Below are 20736 nucleotides of genomic sequence, written 5' to 3'. Positions count from 1 at the left end.
ATTTGGACCGAAAGGTCTGTTTCCTGCTATACATCTCTATGACTCTATGACCACTTTGGCCTGAAGTCTCATCTGTTTACATAGAAACAAAAGGCCTCTCAAAATCCTTTTCATCGCTCTACCATACCTGACTGATTGGAGTCCAGCCCAGTTTATTGTCCTTCTGAAACAAAATCAAGGACAGAGTCTCCTTGAGACAAGGAACAGATTTCAGAAAAAAAGGACTAGCTTTGTGACACCTCTTCTCTTAAACAAAGTCAATACCAAAAGATGGCTTCATTTTTAACCTTTCAAAACCCAGTTTGCAGTTTAAACACACTTATATGCAGTGAAGAGGATTAACTGCAAATCCTCTTGCAAGGATGCCTGCCTTGAAGAAGTTCTCCTCCTCTCCACAAGAATCTTAGTGAGTCTCTTTCCCACTGCAACCCCCAGGTCATCTCCTCTGCCCTGAAGCTCTTCAACCATGTACTGAAACAGACTCGCACTTCAACCCCAGGGCATCAATGTGGACTTCACCAGTTTCTTCATTTCCCCTCCCCCCACCTTACTCCAGCTCAGCACTGTCCTCATGATCTGTCCTACCTGGCAATTTCCCTTCCTACCTCTCCACTCCACCCTCCCCTCTGGCCTATCATCTCCATCCCCACCCCTATTCACCTATTGTACTGTTTGCTACCTTACCCCACCCACCCCTCTGACTTATCACCTACATCCCCACCCCATTCACCTATTGTACTCTTTGCTACCTTCCCCTACCCTCCTCTCTGACCTATCACCTCCATCCCCACCCTCATTCACCTATTGTACTCTTTGCTACCTTCTCCCCAGCCCCACCTCCCCCTCACTTATCTCTCCACCTTGGAGATTCCCAGCCTCCATTCCTGATGAAGGGCTTTTTCCCAAAGTGTTGATTTCCCTGCTCCTCGGATGCTGCCTGACCTGCTGTGCTTTTCTAGCACCACTCTCATCTAAACTGCAGTCCTCACTTTTACCTACACATATACACCATACCAACAATAAACATGCAAACATGCATAACCACGTGCAAATTCAGACCACGGCACACTCGCCACTGAATATCTCCGTATCTCATTCGAGGCTCGATAACGCATCAGCAATCACTTTTTCACAACCTGCCACATGCACAATTGTCAAATTGAATGGCTGCAACAACAAGCTCCATCTAAACAATCTGGCATTTTTGTCCTGAAATTTTCTACAAATGTCAATGGGTTCTGTCCAGTATATATGATTGTCTCAGATGCACTAATGTTATAATGCCAATACCAAGCTTAAAGTCTCTTTCTCACTGTTGAATATTTCTGTTGATGAACGTAAAACTTCCTGGAAAATTACCCAATGGGTTTTTCTATCCCCTTGTCATCCTCCTGCATGTGCACTGTACCAATACCCACATCACTGGCATCGATAGCCACCTTGAAAGGCGTCATGTAATCCAGTATGGCTAATACTGGAGCAATGGTTAACACAGTCTTTAGACTGTCAAATGCTGAAACCTCTTGTCCTTTTTTAACAATTCGGTGAGTGCAGTAGCCACACTGCTAAAGTTCTTTACAAACTTTTGGTAAAATCCACTCAACCCCAGGAACTGTAGTATTGCTTTCTTTGTCGACAGTGTGGAAAACTCCCCAATTACTTTCAATTTCACACCCTGTGGGGACATTTGTCCGTGTCTAATAACATGGCCCAGGAAGGTGACTTGGACTTTGGCAAATTTACCAAGTCCGATAAATGCTGTAAATGTTCCTTCCTTGAGTGACTAAAATCGCCAGTTCATCAATATACACCACACAGTTGAGGAATCAGGCAATGACCGTATTAGCCAGTCTCTGAAATGTGGCTGGAGCGTTTTTCATACCAAATGGCATGACTTTGAACTGATATAGCACCATTTGGCTTATGAAAGCCGAAATTGCCTGTGCTCTCTCTGACAGAGGCACTTGTCAGTAGCCTCTGAGCAAGTCCAATTTTGAAAGGTAAGTTGCTTGCTCCAAATTTTCGACACAGTCCTCCAATCGTGGAATGGGATATGCATTAGTCTTTGTAAACGACTTGACTTTGCAATAGTCCACAATAATCATTGAGTACCATTTAGCTTTGGCACCATGACTGTGGGTGAGCTCCAGTAACTGATACTCATTTTGATTATGCCATCTTGGAGCATGTGCTCTATCCCCTTCTGAACCTGTGCCAACTTTAGAGGGTTATGCCTATAAGGATGTTGCTTAATTGGAACAGCATCTTTTCTATCTATATCATGCACAATAATTCCCAGTTTATTTCAGAATATCTCCTCATGTGATAGTAATAACTCTTTCAGGTCATTTTGCTTTTCTTGTGGAAGGTGACTCAATAATTTATCCCAATTTGCGACAACTTCCTCATTGTCTAATTTGATTTGAGGAATATCCAATTCAGAATCCTCTGAACTTTGTCCTTCTGTGTTGTAATCGTTAACACCTTCTCCTCTTGCTTTCCTTCCCTATCTAAATACCTTTTGAGCATATTCACATGACACACTCCGTGAGATTTCTTCCTGTCTGGAGTCCTCATCAAGCAGTTCACCTCACTCAATTTCTTCTCAATTTGATGAGGTCCACTAAACCATGCTATTAAAGGCTCACCTATCACTGGAAGTACCTTATCCCCAATTGAAAAATTGTAAATTTGTGATTTCTTATGTTGTTCTTGTTTCATTGTATACTGTGATTCTTTTAAATACTATCTCATTAACTCTGTAAAATTTGACACATTGTCCAAGTGGATGGTCTCTGAATTCTAACTTATTCATTTCTCCTTAGTCAATTTCAATGGTCCTCTTACTTCATGCTCAAAATTAATTCAAATGGAATGAATTTGGTCAATTCATTTGGTGCATCCCTGATCACAAAAAGTACAAACAGAACTCCCTTATTCCAATCCTCTGGATAATCCAGACCATAGGCCTTCAACATGGCCTTCAGCGTTTGATGCCATCTCTCTAGCACACCCTGCGATTCCGGATGGTATGCAGTAGATTTGAATTGCTTTATTCCCAAGTTATCCATGACCTCCTCAAATAGTTTGGATGTGAAGTTTGATCCGTATCTAATAAAACAATATAAGTAATTTTTCAACAACCTTTTTAGAGGTGATGTTGCATAATGGGGGTGGGGATGGAGTATATGTTAATAAATATTTATTCCCAGTTTTTGTTTGAGATAGGAGATCTATGCAATCAATCAAGACTCTTGTGAAAGGTTCCTCAAATGCTGGAATAGGAATTAAAGGTGCATGCTTTATTACTGCCTAGGGTTTTCCGATTAACTGACATTTATGACACATCTGGCAAAATTCAACAATGTCTTTGTGTATTCCAGTTTAGTAAAAATGTCTTTGTATTTTAGCCAGTGTTTTCCTCACCCCTAAATGACCTCCAAGTGGTAGCTCATGCACGACCCGCAGCACCTCCTTTATACACCCTAATGGCAAAACAATTTAATGAATCTCTGCCCATTTCTCATCTGCTTGAATGTGTGATGGTCTCCATTTCCTCATTAGGACATCAATTGTTAAGTAATAACACACAGGAATGCATTTACTTTCTTCTTCTGTAAATGCTTTTTCTAGAGCTGTTTTAACTCATCATCTTCCAGATGTAATTCAATCAGCTTAGCAGAGCTAAAAATACTGGCATGTTTACCTATTTGCTCCTTCTCTGTTCCATTTATCTGATCAAAGTAACACTATGTCAGCTTCCTTATCTGTGCCTTTTGATGCCTCCTGCTTCAACATGTGCCTCTGTGATCTTGTGATCACACAATCAGGGAAATTCCTGGATAAACACTCTCCATGTCTTCAGTTGCCTGCACCTCCACTGGCTTTTCAACTAGAGTAGCCAGCATGCCTACCTATGAATCAACTATATCATTTGCAAGGACAAATTGTAATCCTGGAGCTGACAGTTTGAACAGCACTCCGACCACAAATTCTCCACTCTGCTCTTGACTGTCTCGCCTCACTTTACATAACTGAGCACTTTTTGTCTCACCGTGAATTTGTTTTACCAGCACTTTTCTGGAAATATTCCCTCAGGAGTGCATATCTCCTCGTCCCTCAGCATTACAGACTGAGAGGTTCCTGTGTCCCTTAATGCTTTTAATCCTGGCCTATGTGAATAAACTTTACCCTTGCATCTATATTTTTTAAGCAGATCTGGCACTTCCTCCTTAACCAGCCTCTGATCATCTTGTACATTTGCAGGCAGTTGTCTAACTTCCCTTGTGTTTTTTGTTAGTGGTCCAACAAACTCCCAGGCTTGTCTACTTTTCCTTCATGTGGCTTTCTCCGAGCCCACCAACACTGTGATTTTCTGTGGCCCACTTAATTACAATGAAAGTACCAGAGCCTTTTAACTTCTTTGTCCCCCTCAAGGGTTTCTTTTTTACCCTGTGGTAAGCTCGCCTTATGATCTTCACTGAGATCTACCTTTCCCTTTCCATGTGAGGATTTCTCTTTATCCCAATTTCTATCCCTCATGGACTGAAACTGATTCTGGATGCCAAACCGTGTTTAAAGACTAGCTCATAATCATCAGCGACTTCAGCTGCTCACCTTGCTGTTTTAACTCTCTGCTCTTTCACATGAATTCGCACTACTTCCTGACTGAGCCTACCCTCAGCCTTTATCTCCAGCCTTTTAAGCTGACTTTCCTTTTCAAATGTCAGTTTTTGAAGTTCAAACACTCTCTGCTTTTTTTTCTCTCCTCTCTCTTTTTGCCTCTCTTCTGTTTTTAATCGGAACTCAAACTGCTTCATTTCTGCTGCCCTTTGGAGTCATAGAGATGTACAGCATGGAAACAGACCCTTCGGTCCATGCTGACCAGATATCCCTGTAGGTCTCTTTTATATCCTTCCCCTCTCACCCTAAACCTATGCTCTCTAGTTCTGGACTCCCCCACCCAAAGGAAAAGACTTTGCCTATTTACCCTATCCATGCTCCTTATAATTTTGTAAACCTCTATAAGGTCACCCCTCAGCCTCCGACGCTCCAGGGAAAACTGCCCCAGCCTGTTAAGCCTCTCCCTACAGGTCAAATCCTCCAACCCTGGCAACATCTTTGTAAATCTTTTCTAAACCTTTCAGTTGCACAAATTTAGAAAAAGAAAGGACTACGTTTGTGATACCTTCCTCAAGTAAGGAAATTGGAACTGCGCACAATACTCCAGATGTGGCCTCATGACCCCTTGTACAATTGCAGCAGAAACTCTCTGTTCTAAATGCAATCTCTCTGTCAATGAATGGCTTCCTATTTATCTGTTGCACTTGCAAATCAACTTTTAGTGGTTTATATATGAGCATGCAGTATATATGCTGCAATCTTGCACCATTTAAATAACACTCTGACCTACTATTTTTACTTCCAAAGTGGATCACCTCACATTTAACAACATTGTACGCCATCTACTAAACCCTTACCCACCACTTAACCTATCTACATCTCTCTGCAGACCCTCCACATCCTCAGCACAGTTTGTCTTTCCACTCAATTTAGTGTCAACAGCAAACTTGGATATGATACACTCGGTCCCCTCTTCCAAATCATTGATATATATCATGAACAGTTGCGGGCCCAACACCGACCTCTGTGGTACCCTGCTCACTACTGATAACCAACCAGAGAAATATCCATTTATCCCAACTCTCTGCTTCCTATTGGTTAACCCATCCTCCATTTATGCTAATACATTCCCCAGACATCTCTGCATTCTTATCTTATAGATGAGTCTTTTATGAGGCAGCTTATCGAACACTCTCTGGAAGTCCAAGAATACAACATCCATCTGTTCCCCTCCATCTACCTCACTTGTTACATCCTCATAGAACTCCAGTAAGTTTGTCAAACACAACCTTGACTTCATGAATCCATGCTGCATCTGTTTGACGGAGCCCTTTCCATCCAGATATCTTGCTATTTCTTCTTTAATGATAGTCTCCAGCATTTTCCCGACTACAGATGTCACTGGTCTGTAGTTACCTGCCTTTTGCCTACACCCTTTTTTTAAACAACAGCTGTCTTCCAGTCCACTAGGACCTGCCTGGAGACCAGTGAATTTTGGTAAATTACCACTAACACATCTACTACAACTTCTACCATTTCTTCCAGCATCTGGATTGCATTCCATCAGGACCTGGGGACTTACCTGCCTTTAGATCATCAAGTTTTCTGAACACTACCCCTTTAGTAATAACAATTGAATTGAGGTCCTCACCTCCCATCGTATCTGTAACATCATTCTGTGGCATGTTAGGCACATCTTCGATTGTGAAGACTGACACAAAATAGTTATTCAAGGCTTCGGCTGTTTCAGCATTGCCCGATATTAATTCCGCTTTCTCATCCCACAATAGATCTACCATCCCTTTTATAAAAACCTTTCTGACCTGTTTTTATATTCTGTGCTAGTTTGCATTCATAATCTTTCTTTCCTTTCCTTAATGCTTGCTTTGCGGTTTTCCCAAACTTTCTGTTTCCCACTACTAGTGGCTACTTTGTAAGTCTGTGCTTTTAATTATATGCCTTCCTTTAGTTCATTGGTTATCCAAGGCTGGCTCTTCCTACCCTGGCTGTCCTTGTTTTTGATCGGAATATACTTTCCTTGATCTCTATGAAAAAATCTCTTGAAGGTCCACCACTGTTCCACCATTTTACTTGTGTTCCCAATCTAATTTAGCCAACTCCTTCCCCATCCCATTATAGTCTCCCTTGTTTAAGCAGAACACCCTGGTTTTAGAAGATACAATTTCATCCTCCATTTGTATCCAAAATTCAATCGTACTGTGATCACTCTTTCTGAGAGGATTCTTAACTACAAGATAATTAATTTTACCTGTCTCATTACACAGAACCAGATCTAAGATTTCACGCCCACAGTGTGGGTTTACTTCCCCAAATCAGCAGAAATCACATGATGGCCCTGCTTTCTCAACCTCACCTGAGTCATGGTGACTGTCAGGTTAAACCTGCCATCTTCTCCAGTGAGAGTGCGACGTCTGGGACAATGGTGATTTTCACTTCACATGAGTGCTGTATTTCCACTATATGATAGAATCCTGATTTGACATTATATATGAAATCCCAGATGTCTCACTATTCTGGAAGAATATGGTTTTATAGATTGGTTATAGTAGGTGTGTGTGCCAGGAATTCAAAATGAAGTATTCTATTGCAATTGATTTGCCCCTTTTGGGCAGGCTTTAAATCAGGGGTCTGCAATCTTCAATATTACTGACAGCTAGTGACCATCTCTTGCCTGTTGATTTGTGCTTTAAACTCCTTGCATTGCTCTGTCCATCTGATTTTCTCCCCACTCAGACCATCAATGAGTGCTGATGCTGCTTCCATCTTTCTTCTACATGTTTCTGCATCTTCCAATAGGTCCTAGACAATAAAAAGCAGATTCAGTTTAGTCATGGCTACTCAGTTGTCTGGGTTTCATCTCCACATGCCCATCTAGAATTTCTGGGGAAGTTTCCTAATCTTGCACCAAAACCCTCATCACACAAATCTTTGAAAACCTTTGGAGTATTTAAAGTTCTATATTTCTGTTTTGGCTTTAGTGATGAAACCTCTCCCAGCTCTGTGATCTTTACCGGGCAGACAACTCTTCAAGACCTTTGTCCTTCCCTAATGCTACCTTTTTGGTGCATCTCGACAGTATGTCCAATTACCTGGGTCCTAATCTTTGGAATTGCTTGCCAATTCATGTCTATTTTTAGAAATAGACAATTGGACTCACTAAGAACAAGAGGAGGCCATTTGGCCCCACAAACTTGCTCCTCCATTTGAGAAGATCATGGCCGATCAGATTAGAGCCTCAACTCTGTGTGTCTCTCTCTTCACCCCTATAAATTTTGATTATTTTATTATTAAATAATCTAGATAACCAAGGCTTAAAAATATACAATAACCTCCACCCTCCTCCAACCCCACCTCCAAAGTCTCTGGGGAAGAGAATTCCACGGATTCATGATCCTTGAGAGAGAAACACTTGCTCTCATCTCTGAGTTTAACATAACCTTTTGTTTTTAATTTGTGTTCTCTAGCCTCTCCCATGATGCAGATTCATTCCCTCTGTCATGTCTTACATGCCAATAAGTTCATCTTTTATTCTTCCAAACTCCAAATGTTTCATCCATCTGTAATTTTCCCTTATAAGATCAGCCTGATTTTCCAGGAATCATTTGAATTAAGCTTCGCTGAACTTCTATGAGTGCATTCTTTCTCAAGGAAGGAGGTCAAAACTGTGCACAGTACTTTAAATGTGGTCTCACCAATGCCTCTTACAGCTGTAATAATATTTTTACATTTATATTCAGAATTGCTATTGTCCAGAAATTAACCATTCAGCCCATCACATCATGCCAACTTACTGAATGAGCAGTATGACTTAGGTCCATTTCTCTGTCTATTTCCTGGAACCCTGCACTTTTAATAATCACTTAACTGGTTTGATTAAACATCTCTCACCCACACAGAGCATTCCATTCCTGAACCATTTGGTTCTTTTGTAAATTTCTTGAAACATATTCTTTTTGATTTCAAACCTAATGCAAGTGGAAATAATTTATCCCTATGTACTCTGTCCAGACTACTGATTATGAAAACATGTCAAATATCTTCTTAGCCTTCCCCTGTGCAAAGAAAAGCATTTCCAACTGCTATCAGTTCCTCAGCTCTGGAATCATTCTTGGAAACCTCTTCTACAATCTCTATATTCTGCTCCTGTCTTTCTAAAATTATGGTGTCTAGACCTGGCATAATAATTCAGTTAAGGCCTAACTAGGGTCTTAAAGAGGTTCAAAATAATTTCTCTCTTGTAATCTCTGCCACTGTATATAAACAAAGCTTATCCGTAAGGCATGTTTTGTTAACCATTCTCCTCACCTCTCACTATGCACATATTCACCCAGGTTTTTGATTCTATACCCCTTTAAAATAGAATCCTTTATTTTATACTATTCCTCCATGTTCTTTCCATCAAAATGTGTCACCTCATACTTCTCCACATTGAATTTCATTTGCAACTATTTGCCGTATCGTTCATTCAGATTTGGACGTGACTGGTTAAGAGGCCATTTATTCATCATTCTGAATTACCCAGAGGGCAATCAAGAGTCAACCACATTGTTGTGGGTCTGGAGTCACATGTAGGTAAGACCAGGTAAGAACAGATTTCCTTCCTAAAGGATATTACTACACCCGATTACTTTTCCCCCAATAATTAACAATTGTTCTATACTTGTCATATACATATCTAGTTATATTTGTCATATCATTTACATTTTGTTTTCCAATCAGTGCAAATCCCTGACTAACAGCAGGCAGTCTACTGTCAAGCAGTGTGAATAGGTGCATTTTCTATGGCAACCAATCACAGTCCACTTGCCAATCAATCAAAACACCTTTCTTGTGCAGTATACATGTTGTTTATCCCCCATTGAATTGGCATTCTTGTGAATTGTCCTGATGAGTGCGAGATGAAATATTTTTGGCAGCTGGCAAATGTTACCTGTCCATCTCTTTGTTGTTCAGTGAAATGAAGAGCTTAATTGGAAATACACTGAAATTGCTGAAGGAAGCTTCAAACTGTGTAAGATGGTATACAAGCCAGCCAATTACAAAGGGCTGACTCAGTGCTACTGACCAATAGTAAACAAAGGGGGGCATGTATGCATTAAATTTAAACTGTATAAGTTAAGACATTCTGAAACATTGCGTATCTTGTTGCTCTGAAGAAATGAACCAGTAAATTGCAATGAAGTTTACCTGAAACCACACTGCAACTCAGATTCTCATAGGTAAATATGAGATCTAACAGTGGTGGACAAGCTTTGGAGGGCCAGGAAGTGTGCTATTCAACATAGTGATCTCAGCTTCTGACCTAGTATTGTAGCCACTATATTTATATAGCAAGTTCAGTTGAGTTTCTGGTCAATTGAAAACTGTAAGATGTTGATAGAAGGAAATTCAGTGATGGTAACACCATTGAATGACTTGGGACGGTGGTTAGATTGGAGATGATACTTGCCTGGCATTTGTATGGCATGAATAATTTTTGCCAGTTGTTAGTCCAATCCAAAAGAGATGGAGGAATGGCATGGCTAATCAGGAATAGTATCACAGCTGCAGAAAGGGAAATCATCGAAGAGGCTTTATATAAAGAGTCAGTATGGGTGGGAGTCAGAAACCGGAAAGGAGCAGTCACTTTATTGGGAGTTTTCTACACGTCCCTCAATAACAACAGGGACACAGAGGATTGGGAGGCAGATTTTGGAAATTTGCAGAAATAACAGGGTTGTGGTCATGGGTGACTTTAACTTTCCTAATATTGATTGGAACCTCCTTAGTTCATCAGGTGCGCCCAGGAAGGGTTTCTGACGGAATATGTAGATAGGCCGACTAAAGGGTAAGCCATATTGGTGCTAAGCAATGAACCATGCCAGGTGTCAGATCTCTCAGTGGGAGAGTATTTTGGGTGATAGTGATCACAACTCGATGATCTTTACAATACTCATGAAGAGGGAGAGGAGCAGACAATATGGAAAAGTATTTAATTGGGAAGGGGATTACAATGCTATTAGGCAGAAACTGGGGTGCCTAAATTGGGAACAGATGTCCTCAGGGAAATGCACAACAGAAATGTGTTTAGGAAACACCTGCTGATAATGCTGGACAGGTTGGTCCCATTGAGGCAAGGAGGAGATGGTAGGGTGAAAAAACCTTGGGTAACAGGGGATTTGGAACATCTAATCAAGAGGAAGAAGGAAGCTTACTTAAGGTTGAGGAGGCAAGGATCAGACAGGGCTTTAGATGGTTACAAGGTAGCCAGAAAGGAACTGAAGAACGGACTTAGGAGAGCTAGAAACAGGCATGAAAAAGCTTTCGCAGGTAGGATTAAAGAACACCCTAAGACATTCTACACTTATGCGAGGAACAAGAGGATGGTCAGAGTGAGGGTAGGGGTGATCAGGGATAGTGGAGGGAACTTGTGCCTGAAGTTGGAGGAAGTAGGGGAGATCTTTAATGAATACTTTGCTTCAGTATTTACTACTGAGAGGGACATTAAAGCTTCTGAGGACAGCGGGAAACAGACTGATATGCTAGAACAGGTTGATGTTTGGAAGGAGGATGTGCCGAAAATTTTGAAACACATGTACTCTGGGCTAGACGGGATATATCCAAGGTTACTACAGAAGAGAGGGAAGAAATTGCTCCTCACTGTGCACTGGGGTAGTGCCTGATTATTGGAGGGTGGCAAATATTATTCCCTTGTTCAAGAAAGGGAACAGGGATTATCCTGGGAATTATAGACCAGTCAGACTTACGGCAGTTTTGTTCTATGTTCTGTGTTCTAAGCCTGTATATTGTCCAGATCTTGGTGAATTTGAACATAGACCGCTTATGTATTGGAGGAGTCACAAATGGTACTGACCATTGTGCAATCATCGGCGACCATCCCTACTTATGACCTTACAATGCAGGAAATGCAGTGATTGCAACAAGATCGTTCAGGTAGACATCATAGAATATGAATTCCTTGATTGGGGCTGTTAATCTGGTCTAATCAGGAAGCCCTGGCAGACAGATAAAAATAATAGTGTCAGACATCCTGTTCATTCTGAGATCTGGCTCTGAGGGAGCTGGATCAGTCTCATGGACTTTCCACATGAATTGGGGGGGGGTGGGAGAGAGTGGCTTGATGGGAGAGACAGGCCTCTGTGGAGTTAGGACAAAGAACAAAGAGCATTACAGCACAAGAACAGCCCTTCAGACCTCCAAGCCTGCACCAATCCAGATCCTCTACCTAAACCTGCCGCCTATTTTCTGAGGATCTGTATCCCTTTGCTTCCTACCCATTCATGTATCTGTCTAGATGCATCTTAAATGACGCTATCATTCCCGCCCCTACCACCTTCGTTGGCAACACATCCCGGGTATCCACTATCCTCAGCATGATAAACTTTCCACGTATATCTCCACAAAATTTTTCCCCTCTCATTTTGAACTTGTGACCCCTAGTAATTGAATCCTCCATGCTGAGAAAAAGTTTCTTGCTATCCACCCTGTCTAAACCTCTCATGATTTTGTAGGCCTCAGTCAGATTCCCCCCTCAGCCTTTTTCTTTCCAATGAAAATAATCCTAATCTACTCAACCTCTCCTTGTAGCTAGTACCCTCCATACCAGGCAACATCCTGGTCAACTGCCTCTGCATTCTCTCCAAAGCATTGACATTCTTTGATAATGTGGTGACCAGAACTGTACACAGTATTCCAAATGTGGCCAGACCAAAGTTTTATACAACTGTAACATGACCCATCAACTCTTGTACTCCACACCTGCCCGATGAAGGAAAGCATGCCGTGTGCCTTCTTGACCACTCTACTGACCTGCATTGCCACTTTCAGGGAACAATGGACCTTAACACCCAGATCTCTCTGTATATCAATTTTCCCCAATACTTTTCGATTTATTGTATTGTTCACTCTTGAATTGGATCTTCCAAAATGCATTACCTCCCATTTGTCCAGAATGAACTCCATCTGCCATTTCTCTTCCTAATTCTCCAATCTATATTCTGCTGTATTGTCTGACAGTCCCCTTCACTATCTGCTACTCCACCAATCTTACTGCCATCTGCAAACTTGCTAATGAGGCAATCTACACCTTCCTCCAAATCAGGAAGGTCATTGATGAAGCAGCTGAAGTTGGTTGGGCCTAGGACACTACCCTGAAGAACTCCTGCAGGGGATGTTCTGGAGCTGAGATGACTGATCTTCCACAACCACAACCTGTCTTCCGATGTGCTCAATAATCTCTAACCAGCAGATAGTTTTCCCCAATTCCCATTGATTCCAGATTTGCTAGGACACCTTGTTACCATACTCAGTCATATGTAGCCATGGTGTTCAGAACTGTCACTCTCCCCTCCTCTCTGGAATTTAGCTCCTTTGTCCATGTTTGAACCAAGATTGTAGTGAGGCCAGGAGCTGAGTGGCCCTGGCAGAACCCAAAATGGATGTCACTGAGCAGATTATTGCTTAACAGGTGCTGCTTGATAGAATTGTTGATGACATCTTTCATCACTTTACTGATGATTGAGATTGACTGTTGGGCAGAGGTTAGCTGGGTTGAATTTGTCCTGTTGTTTGTGTTCAGGACATACCTGGGTAATTTTCCATATTGTTGGGAAGATGCCAGCGTTGTAACTGTACTGGAAGAGCTTGGTTAGGGGAGTGACAAGTTCTGGAGCACAAGTCTTCAGCATAATGGTCATAATTTTGTTAGAGCCGATAGCCTTTGCAGTATCCACTGCACCAATCATTCCTTGATATCATGTGGAGTGAATTGAATTGGCTGAAGACTGGTATCTGTGACTCCAGGGGTCACTGGAAGCAGCCAAGATGGATTATCTAGTTGATGCATTCAGCTGAAGATTGCTATAAATCCTTCAGGCTTTTCTTTTGCATTGATGTTTGGGCTCTTCCATCAATGAGGATGAGGATATTTGTGGAGCCTTTTCCTCCAATGAATTGATTAATTGTCCATCACCATTCATGACTGGATGTGGCAGGATCTGATCCGTTAGCTGTGGGATCGCTTAGCTCCGCCTATTGTTTGCTGCTTATGCTGTATGGCATACAAGTAGTCCTGTTTTGGTAGCTTCACCAGGTTGACAGCTTCAGGTTTGCCTGGTGCTGTTCCTGGCATGATTTCCTGCACTCACCATTGAACCAGGGTTAATCCCCTGGCTTGATGATAATCTTTTTAGTGGGGATATGCCAGGCCATGAGGTTACAGATTGTGCTGTTATTGGTTCACAGTGTCTCATGGATCCCCAATCTTGAGTTGCCAGACTTGTTCAAATTTTGTCCCATTTCGCACGGTGATACTGACACATTTCCAATGTGTAGGCGGGAGTTCATCTCCACAAGGACTGTGCAGTGGTCACTCTTACCAATGACCATTTGTATCTGCAGCTGGAAGATTTGTAAAGATGAGGTAATGTATGCTGTTCCTTCTTGTTGTTTCCTTTAACACCTGATGCAGAGCCAGTCTAGCAGTTATGTCCTTTGGGACCTGGCCAGCTTGAAGAGTAGTGCTGTTGCTGTGTCACTCTTCCTGGTGGATGTTGAAATCCCCCTCACAGTGTACAATTTGGGTCCTTGCCAAATTGCTTCCTCAAAATGCTGTTCAACATGGAAGAATATGATTCATCAGTGGAGGCAGGATGATACTTGGTAACCAGCAGGAGGTTTCCTTGTCCATGTTTAATCTGAAGCCATGAGATTACATAGGTCTGGAGTCAATGTTGTGTACTCCCAGGACAACTCCCTCTGACTCTCTTCTCCTGGATCATCACCTCTGGTGCATCTGTCCTGCTGGTAGGACAGAATAGATCCAGGGCTGAAGATAGCCTTGTCTGGGTCATTGTCTGTAAGGTATGATTCTGTGAGTATGACTATTTCAGGTTGTTGCTTGACTAGCCCCTGAGACAGCTCTCCCAATTTTGGCACTACCTCCAGGTGTTAGTAAGAAAAGCTTTGCAGGGTTGGCAGGGCTGGTTTTGCTGTTGTTTTTCAGTGCATTGGTCATGCTTGGAGGTCCATCCTGTTTCATTTCTTTGTTGAGGCTTAGTAGAATTGGTCTAACTGAATGGCTTGCTAGGCCATTTCCGAAGGCAGTTGAAAGTCAGCCACTTTGCTCTGGGTCTGGTGTCACATGTCGGCCAGACCAGATAAGGATGGCAGATTCCCTTTCCTGAAGGACATTAATGAGCTAGATGGGATTTTTCCTGACAATTAACAATAGTTTCATGGTCATCAGTACATCCTTAATTCTTAATTTGCTATATTTAAATATGCGGCTGCGTATAAAAATTTGCTTTCTCAATATTTTGATGGGCTTTATCCTGCACTCAAATTCACATTTGAAATGGAACGGTCAATTTAACTTGTCCTTGTTGAGAATCAGTCATGTGTTTTCTACTACTGTCTATGCCTTCACGAGGCAGTTACAGATATTGGGATTTCCCAGGTTTCATGTGCTATAAGGTCAGCCCTTCCCAAATACGGTCCTAAGTCATTTGCTCACTGAATATGCTTCATGCTGAAATAGGCACAACATTGCTCCTCTTCATGATAATGGCTCCCCAATCAGATTTGGTTTGATTGAATAATTTGATCTTTATATTGTTGCATGTATTTTATTACAAAATACATAAAATATGTTGCAGTGTCGCCGCTGTCCAGCGCCATCTTGAAACACAGAAAAATAAGCCAAAGCATAGAAGGTAACGGCAGAAAAATAAAGAACTAAAGAAATAAAGTTCAACTTTAAAGTCCTTGTTGTTAAGTGCTCAGCTCAGGGTCTGGAGTGACCAGCCACACATCCTCTTGCCAAGCAGCCACAGCGGGAGTCACCACGTCTGGCACCATCTTGCTTCCACCGATGCTGCTGCCACCATGAATTCTCACTGGACCTCGCCAATGAAACCGCCAGCTCCAGCACCAGCCGAAATGTGACTGGACTACCACCATCTCCTGATGTCCATTCGGAGCCCACCTCATCCCTGAGAAGTTGCTGGGAACTGAAAACTCACCTCCGATTCCACTGCCACGTGTCTGTGCTGGACCCACCTCACTGCCGATGTGAGCCATTGCTGTGACTGAGCTTTTCATAAAAGGTAGGTGAAGAGAAAGAAAACAAGAAAAGAGGGTAAAAGAAAGAAAAGAAAAGTGGATGGAGCAGATGAGCCCTGGGCTCAGGAGTCCTACTCCACCACCACCTTGGAGATCTTTTGTCACAGTTTGTCAACCTCTGACTGCTGAGCTTTAAGGCAGCAGCTGGTCACACCTGCCCCTGATTGCTCAATCCTTGTTATTTAAAGGAGCCTTTTATTTGAGGTGAATGACTGAACTAAGCTGTGATTGATTGTCCCTCAAAAAGAAAGGCTCCTTTAAATGCCAATGCTTGGGCAATCAGGGCAGATCATTACCATGCTCCAATTAGTTGATAAATATGGAAGCAAGAAACTTAGGGTTCACCTAAAAATTCATGGTTAAAAACCTTCTCGATGACATCTCAAGTTCCTGAGGCCTTGCTATTAAACCTTTCTTCAACAAGGTCTAAACGTTAATATTTAAACCTGAGTGTTTTAATCTTGGCATCTACCACACCAAGATTAACTTTGCTTGGTTTTGTTCTGTTGGACTATGGCATATATCAATCAGACTTTACCACAGTTTAAGTTTTGTAGAGGGAAACATTTTTTGGATAAATACCTAATATTGAATTTCAGTTATTATGATTTCAGACAGAAATCAGCTTGAATAAGAAGAATGTACTAATCAATCAGCTACAGGTCCTATGGATTCTGACTCACCATTTTCTCCTTCATGGCAGCATCAAACTTGGCCTGTACCTTGTCAAGCTCAGCTTGCTTCTCATCCAGCTGTGCCTGGGCACTTCCTAACTCCTTCATGGCCCTTTGGAGGCGGTTTTCTTGTACTGCCAAATTAGCCTAAAAACAGGTATTAAAACAGAAACCTATCAGTTTCACTTTATTAGAAGACTGCACATGACATCTCATTGACCACACACACATGATGTCCTTAAGAAAAAGTAATCTTTAATCTAATCACTCCAGAAAGATTCAGTGCATAAGATTTAAACAGACAAGCTTTTCCGCTTATTTCTTAAGGGTTTAACTTCTTCCAAGGCTATTTGTTGTTAAATCCTTCCTTTATAATTTATGAGAGTGTTAAATGGAGAAATTGTGTTGATTCCATAACAATATATTTTCCTAACAGCTGTTTTCTTCTAATTCTTCCATTGAATCCCAAAAGAACATTAAAGAACCAAACAGAATTTTGAAACTATTGATGATGACTTCATTGTTACTGTTCCAAAGACTACTTTTTAAATTCCAGATTTTTATTCACAAATTTTAAATTCCACAAATAGCAGTGGGGGTGGGGGAGGAGATTGTGGCGACATGGAGGTAGTGGCTTAACCCATATACCCAGGACTTCAGCCTGGAACTCTGGATTACCAGCCCAAATAAATATCACAACACACCCATCTCCTACATGGATAGTTTAGAACTTGAAACATAAAAAATATTGAGAATAATGTATCAAATAGTGCTTCACAAAATTAATGGAGCTTTTTGATGAGGGAACAGCATTGTTAAGGGTAATTAATAAACTGAAATATCACATGAAATCCTGGGCAATGCACTTTAAGATGGATTTGAAGTCTTTGGGGGAAATGGAGACAAATACATAATCTTCTAAGTGAAGAAATGTTTCCTCATGGTTGTCTGTCAGAAGGCAGAGAGTCAGGATAAAGGGGTCTTTTTCAGGATAGCAGCCAGTGACTAATGGAGTTTTGCAAAAGTGAAACAGGAGGTAAATCCTCCTGCTTAATTTAAACCAGCAACACAGAAAAAAATTATCCCATGCATTAATTTGTGAAAATTCGAGTGGCCAAGGACTAGTTAAAGTAAAAGTAATAACTTTATTTCTTAAAGTATTAACAGAGAGTAATTAACTAACAACTATTTACAACTCCTTCATCTAACCTAACTTTTACCTTCCTCTTCTACAATACTAGCCCAATAAAACCCCTGATTAAGATTTACTGAAAAATTCAAATTTCAAAACCAGCCAGCTGTCGAATCTTCTCTTCGCAGATTTTCTCTCCAGGTCAGTGTCAATATTTTTCTCCATGCAAACTCCTTCTCTAGACAAGTACCTCTCAGACACTTCTGACTAGCAGTCTACATCTGTTGGTCTTGTGGCAGTTCTCCTCCCAACTGTTCAATTTCTCCCAGTCTTATACCCCCAAAGTATAATTTCATGTAATCAGTTTTGAAGATTGTCAATTTACTAAATTCAAACTTGACTGGAATTTAGTATTTTTGGGGGTCAAATTTAAATTGATTGACCTAATTCAAATCTGCTTTTGTCTCCAGACAACCAGCTACACTAACTGTTGGACCATATGTTACATTGTATCTTGTTGAGAACACTTGGTGCTGTCAGGTAGTTATGCTAGCTTTTAACTTTCTTCAAGGGATAGTACACCCACATCTTCATAAGTCACTGTTGGTACTATTCACGTTATATATTAATCATCTGAACGAAGGAACTGAGGACATTATGGTAAGTTTGTAGATGACACAAAAATAGGTGGACAGAGTGGAAGCAGGATAGCTGCAGAAGCACTTGAACAGGCTAAGAAAATGGGCAAAGAAGTGGCAGATGGAATACAAATTGGGAAAATGTGAAGTTATGCACTTAATTGGAAGAAGAGACACAACGACTATATTCTAAACAAGGAAAGGCTTCAGAAATCTGAAGCACAAAAACACTTAGGAGTCCTAGTTCAGGATTATCTTAAGGTTAACATGCAGATTCAGTTTGCAGTTAGGAAGACAAATGCAATGTTCGCATTCATTTTGAGACGGCTAATATACAAGACCAGGGATGCACTGCTAAGGTTGGTCAGATTGCATTTGGAATTTTGTGAGTTGTCTTGGGCCATATACCTAAGAACGGACATCCTGGCATTGGTGGGGTTTCAATGGAATTATCCTGCAATAAAGGGCTTGTCACATGATGGGTGGTTGAGGACTCTGGCTCTGTACTTGATAGAGTTTAAAAGGATGAGTCAGGATCTGATTGAAACTTGAAGGACTGCTGAGAGGCCTTAATATAATGAATGTGGAGATGTTTCCCTCGTACAGGAGACTAGGACCTTAGAATATAGCCTCAGATTGAAGAGACAATCCTTAGAATTGAGATGAGGAGGAATGTGAAGCTCATTGCAATAAAAGGCTGTCACTGAGCCAAGTCAGTGAGCATATTTAAGACAGAAAAAGATAGGTTAACGAGATGAAAGGGATCAAAGGTTATAAAGAGAAGGCAGGAGAATAGAGTTGAGAAATATATCAGCCATGATTGAATGGCAGAACATACTCGGTGGTACAAAGGGTTAATTCTGTTTCTAAATCTTATGGTCTTCTGTTGTACTTGTGCTGTTCTTGTGAACTTTAACCTTTGGCTTTTACATTCCCAGGAAAGATTTTATGCCATACTTCACTAAAACCCTTCTTAAAGTCCAGAAAAATAACTTGAACTACATTGCCTTAAAACTTAAATCCTAAATCCATATGCATTAGAAATGAGGACCATATTTAATGTAAAGCAGTAACAATTCTGGGCCCCTGCTATTTGCAGAGTTGATAATCAGCATTGTTAACATTACTGCATGCAAAATCCATTCTGATGAGCAGGTAGCTCATAAGTTGGTTTGACCCCTGCATTTCAAATGCTGGAGATGAGTTATTGACGCATGACAATCCTCATGCTTCTTCTTGGAAGTCTATCCAGTTTAGCCTGATTGAGTATAGAAGTTGTTACATAATGCTAGACTTTTAGCATCTGCAGTAATGTGCATTTGTTTTCATATTAAAAGGAGTTTTGGCAGAGATGGCTCAAATCATGAAGTATTTGGATACAGGAAATAAAAAGAAACCTGTTTTTCCCCTCAGTGACTGAAGGTAAGTTTGGGTGCTTGGCGAAAGAACCATTTTTATGCAACAAGTGATTTTGAAAGCAGTGATAATGATTTAATTATAACTCTCAAAGTGAGTTGGATATATATTTGAAAGAGTAAAATGTACTTATACGGGGAAAGAACAGGACAGTGCGGCCAATTGGATAGCTCTGCAAAAGAACTGGCAGTCAATTGATAGGCCAAATTACCTTCTTCTGTGATGAATTGTTTCAAGACTAGTTTATCAATAATTTTGCTGTTTCTACACTAAAAGTCATGATTTATTTTTGATGTCTTCTGTTATGATCACAGAGATCACAGAGAATAAGGTGACTGTTCAAATCTTTGACTTGTGCTGTTTGCTGATAAAATGCAGTGCCGGTAAAACAGTAATGTGAAATGATCCAATTAAATCTTGTTCGTTCTCAATCAAAACAAGGAAATCAAATTAACTATGGATTATTGAGGCATATATTTTCAGAAGTTTCAATTTCTATTTTCATTTAAATGCCTTTGAAATGTACATGTAATTTTCATATAAATATTAAAATATTGAAGCTGCACAACTATAATTCTGAAAGGTACTTACATAGATATCTTTAATACAATGAAAAGTTTGAAGTCCTCTTTTTGATTATAATATTCTTTGAATTCAATATTACCTTGAGTGGCAGCACCTCTTTATTGATAGCAAAGAAAGAAGCCATTGCTTGAGTCCAGGATAACAAACCAGCGACATTCCCACAAACTTTCTTAGCATGTTCAAATGTATAATCTTCCATCATGAAATATGGCTGGAGAAGTTCTACTGTTTCATCATTGATGGTGTCCTTTGGAAACTGCTGCAGGGCCTGGAGAAAGCCAGTGCCACTCAACAACTAGAATAAAGGAGTGACAAAAGTTCATTAGACCATAAGAACATAAGAAATAGGAACATGTGTAGGCAATTCAACACAAAGTTACTGATCTAATATTCCTCATTTCCACTTTCCTGCCTTTTGCCTCAATCCTTGATTCCCCTACTGATCAAGAATCTATCAATCTTAGCCTTAAATACAAACAAGGATTTTGTCTCCTTAGCTCTGTGTGGCAAGGAGTTTCAAAGACTG

General features: G+C 40.8%; 1 protein-coding gene across 1 annotated transcript in view; it reads right to left on the bottom strand.

Annotated features, from left to right (window-relative positions):
• Nucleotides 1–20736, bottom strand: part of LOC132834281 (dynein axonemal heavy chain 8-like) — a 1170382-nt gene that overhangs the window by 158888 nt on the left and 990758 nt on the right. The window contains exons 69-71 of the mRNA XM_060853001.1: nucleotides 20290–20505; nucleotides 16449–16586; nucleotides 7316–7443 (exon numbers count right to left, since the gene is read on the bottom strand). Coding sequence (XP_060708984.1) covers nucleotides 7316–7443; nucleotides 16449–16586; nucleotides 20290–20505 — 482 coding nt within the window. The remainder of the gene's footprint in view (nucleotides 1–7315; nucleotides 7444–16448; nucleotides 16587–20289; nucleotides 20506–20736) is intronic.

Source organism: Hemiscyllium ocellatum, chromosome 3 (genome assembly GCF_020745735.1).
Source record: "Hemiscyllium ocellatum isolate sHemOce1 chromosome 3, sHemOce1.pat.X.cur, whole genome shotgun sequence".
Taxonomy (NCBI): Eukaryota; Metazoa; Chordata; class Chondrichthyes; order Orectolobiformes; family Hemiscylliidae; genus Hemiscyllium; species Hemiscyllium ocellatum.
This window is presented reverse-complemented; position numbering and strand designations above follow the sequence as displayed.